The 18,348-nt window shown below is 36.2% G+C and overlaps 1 protein-coding gene across 12 annotated transcripts in view; it reads right to left on the bottom strand.

Moving 5' to 3' along the window:
- DCDC1 (doublecortin domain containing 1) overlaps positions 1 to 18,348 on the bottom strand; it is a 437,850-nt gene that overhangs the window by 369,118 nt on the left and 50,384 nt on the right. For all 12 annotated transcript variants that reach the window (XM_045066083.1, XM_045066081.1, XM_045066085.1 and 9 more), the window contains one exon: positions 10,840 to 11,045. In XM_045066083.1, the coding sequence (XP_044922018.1) occupies positions 10,840 to 11,045 (206 nt within the window). The remainder of the gene's footprint in view (positions 1 to 10,839; positions 11,046 to 18,348) is intronic.

The following is an 18,348-nucleotide window of genomic DNA, read 5'->3' as shown; positions in this document are numbered from 1 at the left end:
CTTTACTCTCTAAAATTTCTCATGTTCTTTCCCAATCACTATTCAATACACTTGGCCCCAGGAAACCACTGATTCCTAGATCAGTGTTCACTAGAGAAGTGTTATCTGTTAGACAATTTCACATAAATGGAATCATATAGTGAGTACTGTTTTGTATCTAGCTTCTTTCATTTACCACAATATTTGTTCCTTTTTATTGCTGAAGAGTATTCCTTGGTATGGATATAGCACAATTTGTATTTTGTTTTTCTTAAGCATTATAATTCTATAGTTTCATTAAGTCAAAAAATAACAATGTAGTATTAAGTTTATATTTAAACCAAGTTTTCACAGAAACCTAACATGTGCCTAAAAAGATTTTGCAATGGAGTTCTAGATGCAGACCTAGATGATGTCAAGCACTGATGGATATCATGATTCAAGGCAGCATTTTGGGTATTAGTTAATTCTGAGGATTTAAAAAAAAATTGTTTTGCTTTATATTTTAAAGTGAACCACTGCTCCAGTATGAGACCAGGACTTTTGAAATTATTCAAATCTTGAAGTGATTTAGTGAACTTGTACTGTTAGTGACTAAATCTGGCCATCAAGAATGATTTCAGAGTTCAAAGTTCAAATAACAGACTTCAGGAGTTTTCTACCCTAAGACCAGGGGCCCTTGCTGCCTGCTCTTAGGGTAGGCAGAACCACCTGCCCATGTATATGCTCCAATAAGATTTTCCCACTTCGAACAGTTTCCATCCCCAACATGGCAACTTTGGTAACTTATTAACTGGACTAGTTTTTTATTGGGAACAGCATTAAGCTCAGGCAGGGAACACCTGGGCTTATAAGTTTCAGGCATTCACAGTTTTTAAATAGCCTCTCGCAGCCTTCATTTAGGTTGCCAATGGCTTTTTTGGAAAAGATAAAATATTCTGGACACACCATTAGTTTATTCTTTTCATTGCTTCACCATTTCTCCAATCAGGCTCCAAACTTAACAAAAATGATCCTACCCATCTCTGGTCCTTCCCACCTCCATCCTCCCACTCCCAAATAATATGCCAGTAATAGCCCAAATCTACACACACACTACACTGTAAAATGGCAGAGTTAACACTGCTGGGGAGAAGACTGTGGGTTGTGCAGATGCACTTTGAAAATCTACAGTATTTTTTTTTCTCCCACACACCCATTCTGTAAATTTTGTCCTTCATGGAAGGCCCTTTGTCCTTCTCAGCAAAGTACAGAATGGATCTTCTTGCAACACTTCTTCCCCTTCACTGGGATAGGTGTATGCAAACTACACAGCATGGGAAGGCTTTAAAGACTTTGGCTGGTGTAGGGCACAGAAATGATACTGATTCTTCAAAGGACATCTTTTTTCAGTCTTTTCCTTTTTCTTCTCTACTTCAGTTTGGATAGCTTTTATTGCCCTGTCTTAAAGTTCACTGATCTTTTGTTCTCTAATGTCTAATCTGCTGTTAAACCCATTTGATGGATTATTTTTTTCCTTTTAAGATATTGTATTTTTATACAATGGAATACTATGTAGCCATCAAAAGAAATGAAATCTTGCCATTTGCGATGACATGGATGGAACTAGAGTGTATTATGCTTAGTGAAATAAATCAATCAGAGAAAGACAATTATCATATGATCTCCCTGATATGAGGAAGTTGAGAGGCAACATGGGGGGTTTGGGGGGTAGGAAAGGAATAAATGAAACAAGATGGGATCGGGAGGGAGACAAACCATAAGAAGACTCTTAATCTCACAAAACAAACTGAGGGTTGCTAGGGGGAGGGTGTAGGGAGAAGGTGATTGGGTTATGGACATGGGAGAAGGTATGTACTCTGGTGAGTGCTGTGAAGTGTATACCTGGAGATTCACAGACCTGTACCCCTGGGGCTAGTAATACATTATATGTTAATTAAAAAATGAAAAAAAATTAAATCAAAATACCAAAGCAGACTAAATGTAGAATCTTCTAATAAGATAAGCATAAAATAGATTTGCACAAATTTTAAAAAGTATTTTCTCAAGAAATTGTTTTTGTCTTGAAAAATATAGTTTTCATTAAAAAATGTTCTCTTAAAAAAAAGATATTGTATTTTTCAGGTCTAGAACTTCCATTGGTTCTATTTTTAGTTTCCATTTCTTTTCATATAATATTCATGTTTTTTTTTTAATTCCTTCACATATTTACAATAGCTTTCGAAATGTCTTTCACACATTGTCTTTATCTTTTACTAGGGTACCTGGGTGGCTCTGTGAGTTAAGTGTCTGCCTTCAGCTGAGGTCATGATCCGAGGGTCCTGGGATGGAGCTCCACATCAGGCTCCTTGCTAAGCTGAGATGAGAGTCTGCTTCTCCCTTTCCCTCTGTCCCTTCCCCCTGCTTGTGCATATTCTCTTTCTCAAATAAATACAAAAAAAAATTTTTTTAAGTGTCTTTTACTGTTAAGTCTATATGGGGGCTCTGTTTCTATTGAACTGACTTTTCTCCTGGACAATGATTACCTTTTTGGGAATCTTTGTGAATTTCCCACATGTTTAATAAAATCTCTCTCCTATGACACGTCAAACCCAAATGTATTCCTACCCTTATTTCCTTTTCACATCTCCATTAGTTGTTTTTTCCCTGGTAGTTAGTTGTTTCTACCAAGCCTCATGGAGTTTACCTCGTGCATGAACAACTTAATATTTAGCCAAAGATATAAGGGGACCACCAAGCAACTTTTAGGAAGTCTTATCTAAGTAGTTCCTTAATTTATGGCATTTCATGGAAAATTCCAACATTTCCACCTCCCACTACTTTGATGTCTTTCTCCTCAGCTTGTAGAGACCACTGTGCTTCTCTTGGATTTTCCCTCCTTATACCACAGTTTTATGTATAAAGATGGGGTACATTGTAGGACTCGCTTCAACTTTTCCTCTCTCAAGCTTGACTTCTCATGATGCAATATCTAAAAATCATTGTTTTGTATATTTTGTCCAATCCCAGTTGTTTAAAATGGGATGGCTAGGGGTGCCTTGGTGGCTCAGTGGGTTAAGCCTCTGCCTTCCACTCAGGTCATGATCCCAGAGTCCTGGGATCTACTGGCACTCTGCTCAGCAGGGAGACTGCTTCCTCCTCTCTCTCTCTACCAGCCTCTCTGCCTACTTGTAATCTCTGTCTGTCAAATAAATAAATAAATAAATCTTTTAAAAAAAATAAATAAATAAAATAGGATGGCTACTCTGATACTAGTTATTCTGTTATGACTGTGAACAGATATTGCACATTTTTTCATGGTTAACTCATTTTTAAGGAGGAAACGTAAGATTTAAAATGTCATAAAAAACTGGGTGCCTGGGTGGCTCAGTGGGCTGAGCCTTCGGCTCAGGTCATGATCTCGGGGTTCTGGGATCGAGTCTTGCATTGGGTTCTCTGCTCAGCAGGGAGCCTGCTTCCCTCTTTCTCTCTATGCCTGCCTCTCTGCCTACTTGTGATCTCTCTCTGTCAAATAAATAAATAAAATCTTTTTTAAAAAATGTCATAAAAAACTAACTTGTGGCACTTTCCTATAATGGAGAAAATCTGAACTAGGAAAATGGGTTCTTGTCCTAGCCATTCCAACTGATCCATTTTGGATAGAGCAGCTAACTTCCCTAAGTTTCAGTTTTCTGAGTTGGTTAATTAGATTATCTCATAAAATCTGTGATCTTAATATTAAGGATTATCTGTTGTTAAGTATTTATTGTAAAGTAAATAAATCTGCAAACTGTAAATTCTCATTTGCTTTTATTTCAGCTGATGAAATTCACATTCCTGCCCCCCACACTTAGGATTTTATTTAAGAAAATAAATTCTGATTACCAAATAATTATTTATAAGATTCAAAAATAATCCAGGGGCGCCTGGGTGGCTCAGTGGGTTAAGACTCTGCCTTCGGCTCGGGTCATGATCCCGGGGTCCTGGGATCGAAACCCGCATCGGGCTCTCTCCTCAGCAGGGAGCCTGTTTCCCTCTCTCTGCCTGCCACTCTGCCTACTTGGGATCTCTGCCTGTCAAATAAATAAATAAAATCTTTAAAAAAAAAAAATCCAATTGTATAACATTGAAGTTGAAAATAGAAGACACTTGGCCTCTTGAAAATAAACTCCAGTATCAAATTCTGTATTTTAAAAAAAATCAGCTTTCATATCTTAAAATATTATATTAATCCCTAGTCTGTACACTAGACTAATTTTTAAAACAATAATAGTTTTATTATTTTATATATTAGTTTATAGTAGTTTTAATATTTTATCAATGGGTTTTTCCTCATCTACCATAAAAAGCTCTTTAAAGAACTTCTAACATACTAATTATGCATGACCTCCCCTGTCGGAATCCATGGTGAGCATCCTTAATCAAATTTTGTTACTCCAGGTGCTCACTTTTGAATCTCTTAAAATATTCTCTAAATTCCTTTCTATTCTCTAAATTCCCACACTATTGGAAAAATCTGTTATAGTTACTGATCTGTGTGTGAACATTCCATAATAATGTTATTATGTTGTATTTTTTTCAATTGACTTATACATTTTAAACTTAAATATCTTCTTGAAGGCTTTTTATGTTTAGGCTTACTGAGTCATTTTCCCGATTAACAAATGTGAGCATCATAAAAGTCTGGATTTTCTTTTGATTTAAGGGTGCCCTTGATTTATTTATACCTTGACCGGCACATATAAGATATTCTCTCAATCTTCATGTTGTTTTTTAGAAGTAACAGGGAAAAGTCACTATAATGAAATATGTTTACGTATAAATAGTAAGGGAATATTTATTTCTGCTAAGTTAGAGTTGCCACATGGACTACCTTCTGCTAACCTGTAGAATTTTTTCTCTTCCTGATTTAACTCCCTGCATCAGTTCTAAGCTAGCAACTAGTAATCTAATTTCCCATAACCTGCTTTCTATGTCATATAACTTATTTCTTTCTCATGAACCACAACACAAGTATAGGAAAACAAACGAGGAATCTATGAAGATTTCCATTAATTAATTAGTAAATTTGAAGATTTAGAATACCAGAACAGGAGTTCTCAAACTTAGTGAGTCTAGGAATCATCTGGACACATTTGTTGAAGTTCAGATTCTCAGGCCACGCGCTCAGGATGTTCTTAATTCAATAGGCTTGGAATGAGGGCCAACAGTTTGAAATTTTAACGTATAGTCTAGATGATTTTGATGCAGATGTTCTGTGGACCATACTTGAAGAAACACTGAAGACCCTTTATCTGCAATAAGTATCTTATGTCTGGAGAGATGACAGAAAAAAGTATTCTGTTTTCACTCAAGTAGATTGAAACTTTGTTTTCCAAATCAGATGTACAAACCCCAACATACTGGGCAAAACTATCCACTGGGCTAGGAAGTAGATATTAGAATTATCTTTTCGCCTAAAAAAAATCAGCTTTATCGATGTTAAATAAAAGAATGAAAAAAAATAAAAATAAAAGAATTAAAAAAGAAAGGGAGAGAATCAGAAAGGAAACTCCAGTAACAAAAATTCTGGGAGCTAGAGGAAAAATACGTAGTAAATGATTTATTTAGCAGACCACAGACTTCAAAACTGAAGCTAGCAGAAGTAAACTTGCTTTGTACTGCAAAACCCCAGAAAGGTTCTCATAAATTGGAGCCATCAGATAACTCTAAAAAATAGGCTGAAAATAAGTTGACTATTATAATAAAATGCAGTTAAGTCCCCAAACCCTCCTTGAACACCAAGCATTCAGTTAACTATACTTTTGCCAACAGAAGAGAAGACAGGAGTTTTGGTGTCTGGAGAAGCTAAACCACAGGAACCCTGAAATCAGAGGCACCCCTGAGAAAGAAGGCAGCTTACTGAAAAGAGGGACATTAAATGAAAATCTACATGCTGAAAGTACAGCTCTCAGTCCCCTTTTTCACTTGGCTATGAGATTGCTCAAACTGGCAGATTTTTGCTGGAGAAACTGATTAGTCCCAGAGTAAAGACAAACACTGAGAATTAGCCACTCCCCCACCGTAAAGAAAAATCCTAGTCAAAACTCTTCCAATGCAACCCATGTCTCAGTAAGACATTCTTTTTTTTTTTTTTTTAAAGATTTTATTTATTTATTTGACAGAGAGAGATCACAAGTAGCCAGAGAGGCAGGCGGGGGTGGAGGGAGCAGACTCCCTGCTGAGAAGAGAGACTGATGTGGAACTTGATCCCAGGACCCCAGGACCCCGAGATCATGACCTGAGCCAAAGGCAGAGGCTCAACCCACTGAGCCACCCAGATGCTCTCAGTAAGACATTCTTATGCTCAAGAGCTTTTCAGTTGGTGTTGAGCTCTTCACTTAAATACTAATGGAAGATTAACCCATCTTTAAGAAAACTCTGAAACATGAAAGACAGAAACAAAACAAACAAAACAAACAAAAACCAAATACTTAGAAAATAGAGAGTAAAGGAAGTAGAAACAAAAATATTCATTAGGTTAGAAGGTAAAGATAAGGAAATCACTCAGATAAGAAAGTTCAGTTAAGAAGATCCAACATATATGGGGTGCCTGGGTGGCTCAGTGGGTTAAAGCCTCTGCCTTTGTCAAACAAATAAATAAAATCTTAAAAAACAAAACAAAACAAACTTTTGAACCCTGGGAAACAAAGAAATAATTCTAAATGTTTTTGGAGGGGAAAAATTAAATGCAAGTCACCTGCATTTAAGGATGAGAAATCAGTATGGTATCAGACTTCTCAATAGCAATACTGGAAACAAGAAGCAATAGAGCAATACCTTTAATATTTGGAGAAAAGAATGATTTCCCAAGATCTCAAAAAACTAATCTCCCATGTCCTTTTTCTTAGAAAGCAACAAGAATATGTGTCTAATAGACTAAATGAAGACAGAGGAGCATTAGAGAAGTAGGAGAGAGGAATCCAACAGAAAAGAGAGGAAAAAATAATCTCCAGGTTGATAGTCCAGGGAAATCCCAGAATATAGGTTAAAGAGAACAATCAGTTCAAACTGGACCAAGGGGACAGGGTACTTTTTCCATTGTTTCATTCATTCATTATCTTTTTCGTCTTCTTCACCATTGAAATCTCATGCCATTATGATAGCACATACAAAACCATGCAAAAAAAAACAAATAAATAAGACATAACTATTAAGTGCTGAGAAAAAAAAAGATTTCTCATAAAGGAGATAATATTCTAGATAACAAAATAATCGGTACAGTTAATGCCACTTCTTTGACAATGACTTTAAGAGATAATTGATGGAAAATAAGACTTATCCACCAATCACTAGGCTAGACTTAAAAAGTAATATCTGGAGCAGATATTTTTCATTTTCCTTTAACTTTGTATCTTGTGCCCCAAATTATTCTTAATATTTTTGTTTTCCCTTAAGATTATTTATTTATTTGTTAGAGAGAGACACAGAGAGAGAGGGAACACAAGCCGAGGGAGTGCAAGAGAGACAAGCAGGCCTGCTGCTGAGCAGGGAGACCAATGCAGGGCTCCATGCAGGGCTTGATGTGGGGCTTGATGCAGCACTGGATCCCAGTACACTAGGATCATGGCCTGACACAAAGGCAGATGCTTAATGACTGAGCCACCCTGGCACCCCTTAATATCTTTTTCAAACCCTGGATACATATGGTTAGCCTATTCCTCACAGTAGCAGGTGCTGTATTATTATTAAACCATACCCAGTAATTCTAAAATCATCTAATTCAAGTTTCAGAGAGATGGGCCATAGTTGGGATATCCCAAGTTTAGTAAAGAAATATGTCACTTTTGCCCTCATGTCAAATTTCTTAATTACTTAACCTTTTTAAATAAGTAAAAATGATTTCCTTCTGCTTTGGCACTTAAGATTAAAATATAGTCATTTTCCTATGGCTCCATCTGAGCTCAGAGAAGACTTTTATGCCTTAACTAACTTACTTTACCACCATCTTCAATAATTTTCTCTTTGTCCCACTGCAATAGCCTTCACCATAGTAGAGTTTTTTACAGTTTATTTCAGTTTTTTATTACTTCATAATAATCTAAAAATAGCTTCTAATCCCTGACATTCCTAATATTTTATCATAAACGAGAAATATTTTGTGTTTCTCCTATGACAATGCCACTTTTTTATTCCTATTACTGTCGGTAGTTAATCTATAAATACAGCATTATCTTGTGATTATTAATAAACTTTCAAAATGTAAATTTTATCTACAAAATAATTAGGTAGACTTATTTTTCTCTTCAAAAAATTCTATTGATAATCAGGGCCAGGATTCTGTTGCTTCCTAATCTTTACCTTGATTGTATAAATGGTATTTATTTATTAAGTATTTTTTATTTGAGGTATATAGTGGAAATACAACGTTATATAGTTTCATGTGTACAATATAGTGATTTGACAGTTCTATATATTACGCAGTGCTCGCCATGATAAGTATAGTTTCCATCTGTCATCACACAAAGTTAAAACATTATTATTGACTATATTGCCTATTTAATCAAAGTGATATTTAATCAAAACTGTACAAATATGTGTATTACTGAATCATGTCCTAAGTTTTATAAATTGCGAAAATTCTTTAAATTTTACAAATTGTAAGGAGAAAAAAAATAAGCTAAAGAATTGCTTGATCATCCACTTTTAAATAAATATCTCTCTGGAGTCAAAGAGCAAAATAGCAGTGACATTTTTACTTATACTCAACCTTTCATCTAAGAACATGTAATCTTTAAAAGTGACTATTACCCCCATTTTACCACCAAGGCATAGAATTACAAAGATTGAACTGAAGTGAACTCAAGAGGTTATCTAATCTAGGTTCTATCTCCAAGAATGACTGCATTTTAACAATCCAAGAGATGTGTCCCTCTTCTCTAGTTTTCAAAATCTCCAGGGAAGATGTTACAACTTGCCTTAACAATTTACTCTGGTGTGTAATATCCTTGTTTAACTCATAATCCAAATCTGAAGATAATAAGGAAATAAAACCTGTTTTCTTAGATTTTCAGTAAACACCCAGTTGTGGTTATAAAGTAACCAAAAAAATAAGAAGAGGAAGAAATAGATATTTCAATAAGAACAATTCCCAGTATCTACCTAGTCCACTATTCACCCGTTTCAAGCAACAGTCATTTTGAAAATACTCTGGCATAACAAAATGATTTATACCTATCGATTTCATAACAAATCTCTCCTTTTAGTAAAAGAAATAATTTCTAGTAGATGTATATTTATTAGTTCTAAAGATAGGAATAGCATATATTTATTGGGAACTTTCTGGGTGCTGTTACTCCATGCAGAAAACCATACTGAATTTTCCTATCATTTCTGTGAGGTAGGCATTATTATTATCCACTTTTTTTAGATGAAGAAATGGAGGCTCGATGGGGCACCTGGGTGGCTCAGTTGGTTAACCAGCTGCCTTCTGCTCAGGTTATGATCTCAGGGTCCTGGAATCAGGCCCCGCATCAGGCTTCCTGCTCAGCAGGGAACCTGCTTCTTACTCTCTCTCTCTGCCTGCCTCTCTGCCTACTTGTGATCTCAGTCAAATAAATAAATAAAATCTTTAAAAAGAAAGAAAGAAAGAAGAAGGAAAGAAAGAAAGAAAGAAAGAAAGAAAGAAAGAAAGAAAGAAAGAAAAAAGAAATGGAGGCTCGGAGAAGGTAAAGTGTCCAAAGTCTCATAGATTCAATGACAAAGCCAGGATTAAAACCTGGACAGGTTGGTTATGTTTCACTGTCTCTCTAATATATATTTAATAAATTTTAGTTGGTATTATTAGCCTGTCTTGTAAAAAAAAAATCTTTTTCTTCAAACTCCTATTAGTTCCTCCATATTTTTGTCAGATCAAAGATGATCTGGGAAATACACATACCCCCTAAAAAACATGCATTTATATGACAAAATTTGTTTCTTAAAGTTTGCTTGATTGTTACATGATATTTCTTAGACCCATCTAGATTTGCTTTTAAAAATGCATGTGGAGGGGTGCCTGGGCACTTGGGTGGCTAGGTGAGTTGGGCCTCTGCCTTTGGCTCAGGTCATGATCTCAGGGTCCTGGGATCAAGCCCCACAAGGGCTCTCTGTTCAGCAGGGAGCCTCCTTCCCCACTCTTTCTGCCTGCCTCTCTGCCAACATATGATCTCTCTCTGTCAGATAAATAAAAATCTTTTTAAAAAAATGCATATGTATACTTTTAAAAAGGAATCTTAGTTATTTTCCACTTTACTTACTCATTCCAGAAGCAAGGGTTCTTCTAGGTATTATTATTATTATTATTATAATTATAAGATTTTATTTATTTGAGAGAGAACGAGTATATAAGTGTTAAGGAGGGCCAGAAAGAGAGGGAGAAGCAGGTTCCCCACTGAGCAGAGAGACAGCTGTGGGGTTCCATCCCAGGACCCTGAGATCATGACCTAAGCCCAAAGCAGATGCTTAACTGAGTAAGCCACCCAGGTGCCCCTAAGACTTATAATTTTAAAAATGAAAAGGAGAACATTTTAGATTTGAACTAGATCAGATTGGCTTCAACCTAAATGTTTTACAAAATATTTATTACCAACTAGAATGTTCTCTAAGTGTAAGCATAACTTCTAACTAGGTAAATGGCCAACTGTATGTTAGCCAAAGAAATCTTGTTGCTTTATTAAGGTAATTTATGATGTTACTAGAGTAAGCATGCTTCTAAACAGCTGAAGTTTTGCATTCTTTATAATACCTTCTTAATATTTCAGTTTATTAGTTGACACTGATATCTAAAAGAAACCAACACATTTCAAAAGCCATGAAAATTTTGAAATTTAATTTGTATTTTAATATTTCATACAACATTACCTTTTTTATCATTTCCTTTCCCACTGTAATCTCATGCCCATCTTGTCCCATGCCATTCTTAAAGAACAGAATTCGGACTGAGGTCTTCTCAGTAAGTCCCTTCATTCTAAGAGAAAGAACAGGCTTGGTTTTCTGTCTTTTAACATCAGTAGGAAGCATCAGCCCATTCATTGTCCAAGTTACTTTCTTCATTAACAACAGATGGTCTAGAAGAGAATTTTTTTTAAGTCAAGTCAATATTTGGCTTCAAAACTAGAAATGGACACATCATACTTCCCCTCCCCCCCTTACCTATATCATATACACTGGCCAGTCTCCATTTAGACGCTGGTTTTCTGAAATGCTACCACCAGCTTCCCACTAACCGTGACATAAGCTGTAGCAAGCTGTCTGCTCTGATAGCCTGCATAAATCATCATTTCTGAAGGGAACAGATGTTCAGGGTATGAAAGAGTAATACCACAATTTAGTCCTAATTAAAATTCACCTTAGCATGCCTCTATCACTGATCCAATGCACTGGGCTGAAAGGGTCCACTGAAAGAGTCCAAGGTCCTTTACTTACTATAAAACAATATGGATCTTGAACTTTTGTGTTCTTTAGGGTTGGGAGAATGCTTTTTTCCCTCCTTTAATATGATTTATTATCCATGTTGTTTTAAAGATGATGACCTCCAAAGAATAACCTTACACATAATTCTTCTCCTGTGACTAGAATGAAAGTGCCTTTTAGGACATCTTTGGTGAGAGAAGCAAAATATTTCACTAAAAGTGAAAACCAGCTCTGCATTTAACAGTTTACTTTGACCTATACATTTTCAAAGATGTGTGCAGGAATTTAAGTTTCAAAATCCCACTCATATTAATGGGAATGAAACTAAATTACAATGTATGACTCTGAAAATAAAAGAGGTAAGAACAGAAGTGTAGTATATTGCATAGAAAGGTTGCTATCAGCATTCCTCTCCTTTCAAAGGGTTCCATTTCATAAATAAAAAAATTACACCTGGGTTTTTTTTTTATTTGTGCATTTGATTTATTTTAGATTATATTTTCTTTTCACATAAATAATATAATTTATGTGATTTTACAATTACAATGATCCCTCCCTCATCTGCTCTATATTTGTCCTAATGAGAGAAATAAAATTTTATTTGCATACAATTGAAAATAGCTACATTTGTTTGCCCAAATTTCTCAATAATCCTTCTTTATTAGCACTTACCTTGAAAGAAGCATGGCCTCTTTGATCAATATGAAACACAAGCAAATAGTTCTGGGGACTTTGAGTCCCAGAATGGCTACATTAAATGTTAAAAAAACAGAAACACTGTCTTTCTCTTTCTCTCTTGTGTACATACATACTTATACATATATACATGCACACATATCTATACAGTAGGTAGAAATATGAGCAAAACATGCAGAATAAACTAAAACTAGATTATAGATATGAGTAAGTCTTTAGGAAGAGAAAGATATTTTTACAGAAATTACTGTATTTTGTCATTTGTAACCTAAAATTCACAGTAGAATTAGAAAACAAGCTAGACATTAATGAATTCGTATATCCCCAAAAGAACAGAAAACAGGCACTTAAATAAATACATGTACATGCATGTTCAGAGCAGCACTATTCACAATAGCCAAAAGGTGTAAGCCAAATATCCACCAGTGGATGCATGGATAAACAAAATGTGGTATATACATAGCATGGAATATTATTCAGCAAGGAAACGAGTGAAGTACTGATATATGCTACAATGTTGATGAATCTCAAACCGTTATGAGTTATAATCCTCTGCTTTCTCTCCTATAAAGTATCCAGTGGGCACCAATCCATTACTGATGAAGATGAACTATTTTATATGTTAAAGTACCTAAGGCCTTGAAGGTTCTCCATGAATATTGGCTTCTTCCCCCACATCTCAGAAATTCTATGCTTATTGTGAAGGATTAGGGTATATTATATATTGTTATGTCAGTCAGGGCCCAACCAGAGAAACAGAATCCACTACTGGATTTGATCAGAAAGAATCAGGAACTGATTATCTAAGTAACGGAAAAGATGGCAAAGCAACCAGAAGACAGTGAGTCAACCCAGAGGCTGGCAAGAGCAAGAAACCACTCCCACACTGGGGCACCTGGCTGGTCAGTTGATAGAGCATGAGACTCTTGATCTCAGCGTTGTGAGTCTGAGCCCCATGTTGGGTGTAGAGATTACTTAAAAATAAAGAAATAAAGAAATAAAGATGTTAGAGGTGCCCAGATTTAGAGAATTTTACCAATAAAGGGTTTTCCCCTTTGCTGACTAAGACCAGGATCAGGATTAGGGTAAGACAAGTGAAGGGTCAACAGTGCAAAACTGAAAGGAGCACACTCAATTGTGCAAGTGCACAACCGTCAGTAAGCTCCTCCTTAAATTTTGTCCTGTGGTTTCATCACTCATCTTACCTGAGTTCCAGCCTGGTTTCTCTCTAATCTATGTAGACTCCTTAAATTCCACTAAAATATTGCTATTAGCTGGACACTGTTTTACTGATTTATAGATATTAATTCATGAAGTCCTCTTAATAAGCTTATGAAGAAGAAAATATCATTATCTTCATTTACAGGTGAAGAAACTGAGGCATAGAGAACTTAAATAACTTGAGCAAGTTCTTGGAAGGTGGTTGAACTAGGATATGAATTTAGTGCTAGAAAGTGTACACCTTTAAAAAGAAATAAGATTTTATTTAAGTAATCTCTACACCCTATGTGGGGCTCACACTCACAACCCAGAGATTGGGAGTTTCATGTTCCACAAGGATTGAGCCAGCCAGCCACCCCTATCCTATTTGACTCTACCATATATTTTATCCTGTTATCTCAAACAAAATTTCACATCTTTCCACACAAATTGGACATACTCCTCACATTTCTTAATTTTATCAGTGTTTCTACTTCTTTCACAGTTGTCCATTATCTTAGGGAGATCTTGAACCCTTACCTCCTAATTCTCTCCAACCATTGCTTAGTCATTCAATGACATTTTTTGGGAGTCCATTCATCAATGCACTAGGGTGATAGTTGTGAACAGAACAAAATAACTTGTGCAGATTATAGCCCCTTTCCTTAAGAAAGAAAGACAGGGCACCTGGGTGGCTTAGTGTGTTAAGCCTCTGCCTTCGTCTCAGGTCATGATCTCAGGATCCTGAGATCGAGGCGCGCATCGGGCTCTCTGCTCAGTGGGGAGCCTGCTTCTCCCTCTCTCTGCCTGTCTCTCTGCCTACTTGTGATCTCTCTCTCTGTTTCAAATAAATAAATAAAATCTTTAAAAGAAAGAAAGGAAGAAAGAAAGAAAGGAAGAAAGAAAGAAAGAAAGAAAGATAGATAGATAGATAGATAGATAGTGGAAGGTCTCTCTGAAGAGGTGACATCTGAGGGGAGAGACGGGCTTGTAAAATGAGAAGTTAGTCATGAAAATCTGGGGGTAAAGAGCATTCCAGGCAGAAAAAATATCAAGGCAATCTCTGAAACGAGAATGAGCTTGGCATGTTTGAGAAAGAAAAACAAAGTTTGGATAGAGAGAGAATGTACAAGCCACAGAAGTAGAAAGAGGCCAGATTGTATAGATCAGGATAAAGGGTTTAGATTTTACTCTGGGTGTAAAGGGAAGCTACTAGAAGGTTCCCAGCAGGGCAATGTATGAAGAACAGACTATAGCAGGGAGTAGATCACACTGGTAGTCTCCCCCACCAAATTCTTTTTATCAGGCAAGTGTACCAAAACTCTAGCTGCTGTGAGTCAGAGCCTCTTAATACCTCACAACTGCATCCTTCTCTTGAGAACTGTCCTTGGCTAAAAGGAACCAGCCACTTAGCAAGAAAATTCCTGTGAGGTGATCGTCCCTTACTTCCTACCTAGGGGTCCAGCCCACAGCTAATGACTGACCTGGGGGACATAATGGTCAGTCCCCTGGCCTTACAGAGGGGCAACTCTGTGGTATGCTTCTCACTCCAAAGTGAGGCTAGACTTCAGCTGAACACATGGTCCAAACTCTTCCTCTGTTCTGTTGCTTCCCTCACTAAGTCCCTCATACAAAAACCCCCATCTCAGGCTCTGCTTCTAGGGAACCTGACCCAAGACAGAGTCAAAGAAGAAAAACCTAACTCTTGGCTATCTTTCTTCTGAGTACTAAAAGCATTATTAAAAAACATTATTCCTTTCCATTCCCAACCCAAACTGCTTGTCCATTTCCCTCTCAGTCCCCTATCATCTATAAGAGCTTCCTAATTGTATTTTATTTTCCACCATTATATCTGACATCCTATACTCCAGTTATAGCTGAATTTTCCTAAAACATCAATTTTATCATTGCCTGAAGGGAAAGTTCTTGGAATTAACTTCTGAAGTTTCCATTAGTCAATCACCCAGTCTGTCAGATAGTCAGCAAATACTTATTGAATCCATCTTATGTGTCAGACCCTGTGAGGAATATGAAAAAGACCCATTCTGTTGCTTAAATTTATGTTTAACATAAGAGTTTACTGACAATCTGACACTCTCCAAACTTGCATGTCTTTATCTTCAGAGCACATGCAGTCTATACCATTTACCCATATATTCATTCTTTCAGTAATGTTTGAGAACATACCACATTTCAGGTCCTATATTATATATTAAGGAAAGAACATAAATGATCTGGAATTATGTAAATATTTTATAAACATAGATCCTATTTCTCTTCCATACTTAACCCCATAGAAGGTAGGAATCAAGGCTATATTTTATTATTACTTTGCTCCAGATTGTATATAAGTTACTGCACATAGTATAATTATTAGATGTTAATTCTTCCTGTGCATTTATTTAAATGTTCAACTGATAAAATTTAATTTTATGTCACTTTATATAACATACCAGTTATGCAAAATAAACTTTATTGCCTGTGTATAGCTATACCTACCATTTTTATTCTCTACATCCCCCAGTATGAACTTAAATACGACTGATATACCACCTTGACGCTCATTGATGACCACATGGTAGAGAATATCTTCAAGAAAAGAAGAAACCAGAACACCCGGGTGGCTCAGTTGGTTAAGCAGCTGCCTTCAGCTCAGGTCATGATCCCAGCGTACTGGGATCAAGTCCCACTTCGGGCTCCTTGCTCAGCAGGGAGCCTGCTTCTCCCTCTGCCTCTGCCTGCTTCTCAGTCTGCCTGTGCTTGCTCACTCTCTCTCCCTTTGTCCCTGACAAATAAATAATAAAATCTTTAAAAAAAAAAAAAAGAAAGAAAGAAAAGAAGAAACCTTCCAAGAAGAGATGGTTTGCAAATTGCAAATGAAGGTCTAGCGGTGGTATACACTAGAATAAACTCATATACCTTAAGACTAATTTGGGGGGTCATCTCTCTTAAAAACTTTATTCTAGCTTGGACAACCTTCCCTTCTGCTCTTTGTGAAGACGTCCACCACTGACACTTCCCCCTGTGTTAATATCATCACTGTCTGCTTCACCTAAGTGAATACACAATTTTTACCTAGTGCATGGAGCAGGTGCTTAGTAAGTGCTGTATGAATTAATGAATAAGCCTACCTCTTACTCCAATATAACTTATTCTGATAAAAGAAATATATTCATAATTCTATTACCTGCTAACATCTAAGGACAGTTTACTCACTTAAAAAATACTCTAAAATAAAAAGAGATCATATTTGTGAAGTTTCAAATCAGTTTTCTGAAAGAACTTTTGATGAGTCTAGATAAAACACATAATATAGTAAATTTTAAAATATCACTTAACTTTGCCTCTTACTAACTCTGTAATCTTGGGAAAAAATCAGCCTCATTTGCCTTAGTTTTCTTTCTTTTTTTAAAATATTATATTCATCTTTTTAAAGATTTTATTTATTTGTTTGACAGAGAGAGAGATCACAAGATGGCAGAGAGGCAGGCAGAGAGAAAGGGGGAAGCAGGCTCCCCACTGAGCAGAGAGTCCAAGGCAGGGCTTGATCCCTGAGATCATGACCTAAGTGGAAGGCAAAGGCTTAACCCACTGAACCACTCAGGTGCCCCTTCTTTAGTTTTCATATCTGAGAAATGGGAACAGTAATACTAATTCCCATATTTGTTGTATGGATGGAAAGACTTTTTACAGATAAAACACTTATGTGTAAATATGAAACACAGTAAATAGTGACATTATTATTATCCTCATGATTTTCAACAAGAACTTAGCAATGTGTTAATTATATACATTAACTCATTTTATCTTCACAACCTTAGGAGGTAAGTAACATTATCATCTCCATTTTATAGACGAGGAAAATGAGATCTGGAGAAATTAAGCCACTTGATCTCTATCATCCTTCCATTAAGTGGTCCAGAAATCAGACAACCCAGGCTGAACAATTAAGATAGAGTCTGCTATCTTAATCATGACACTGTAAAAAGTAATAAAAGAATTCTACTAATTTAAAATGACTAGACTTCCCATACTCTACCATACTCCCATCTTAGCACCATCTAAAATGCAGCTGCCCTCAGCGCCTAAAATTTGGTAAAGTGTCCTTATGAAAATGTTTACAGATCTTCATGTCTGTGGTCAATCAGAAGAGTCTGAATAAGGTTTTTCAACCTTGGCAAGTAATGACATTTCTTTGTTCCTTGTTGTGATGGCTGTCTTGTGCCTTATGGAATGTTTGGTAGCATCCTTGGCCTCTGCCCATTGGATGCCCATAGCACCTTCCCAGTCAGGATAACTATAAATGTCTCCAGACATTACCAAATGTTTTCCAGGGGTCAAAATTATCTCCAGTTGAGAACCACTGCAATAAAAGATTTTGAAATAATCCCGCTCAGCAGAGATTCAGGGAGCTGTGAATAACCCATTAGCACACACCATGCTCTTTTCTGACTCTAAACTTTGACCATGCCTTTTCACCTCCCTCTTTGCTGGGCTCTCTCTCTCTCTCCTCAATGGAATGCCACCTCCTCAGGAAGCTTTCTTTGATCTATCTTTCTCTCGGGTTTTGCAACTCCATCTTGGGCCCTCATCTTATTAAGCATCTCTATTTTTGTATATGTGTCCTTGTTAGACCTTGAGTATTTCAAGGGCAGGGAATGTGTTTTCACTTGTGTGCCTCTAGTATCTAGCACACTGTAAACAAGTGGTGCTTGTTAGATATTTAACAAAATAATAAAAGTTGATCACACATCTTTAATGTAAGCATTTAATCCCTGATGCATAACCAGCACCTTAAATAGGGTTTATCACATAGTAAATGTTTAATAAATATTTGTAGAATATTTGTCAAACAGTCATGTAAGAGCATGACTATTACTTCATTAGGTAGATATTAATATTTTCATTAGATAGATATAAACTTGACTTATGTTTTCTTTGTATTTTGAAAAATTACATTTTTATATTCATGATTAATTAGGTTTTTCATTACTATATCCTCACTGAATTTACTCAGAAACCAAAATACTTATCATGAAAGACAGCGCAGGGTAGGAAGAA

Source organism: Mustela putorius, unplaced genomic scaffold (genome assembly GCF_011764305.1).
Source record: "Mustela putorius furo isolate JIRA1106 unplaced genomic scaffold, ASM1176430v1.1 tig00003859_pilon_pilon_pilon, whole genome shotgun sequence".
Taxonomy (NCBI): Eukaryota; Metazoa; Chordata; class Mammalia; order Carnivora; family Mustelidae; genus Mustela; species Mustela putorius.
This window is presented reverse-complemented; position numbering and strand designations above follow the sequence as displayed.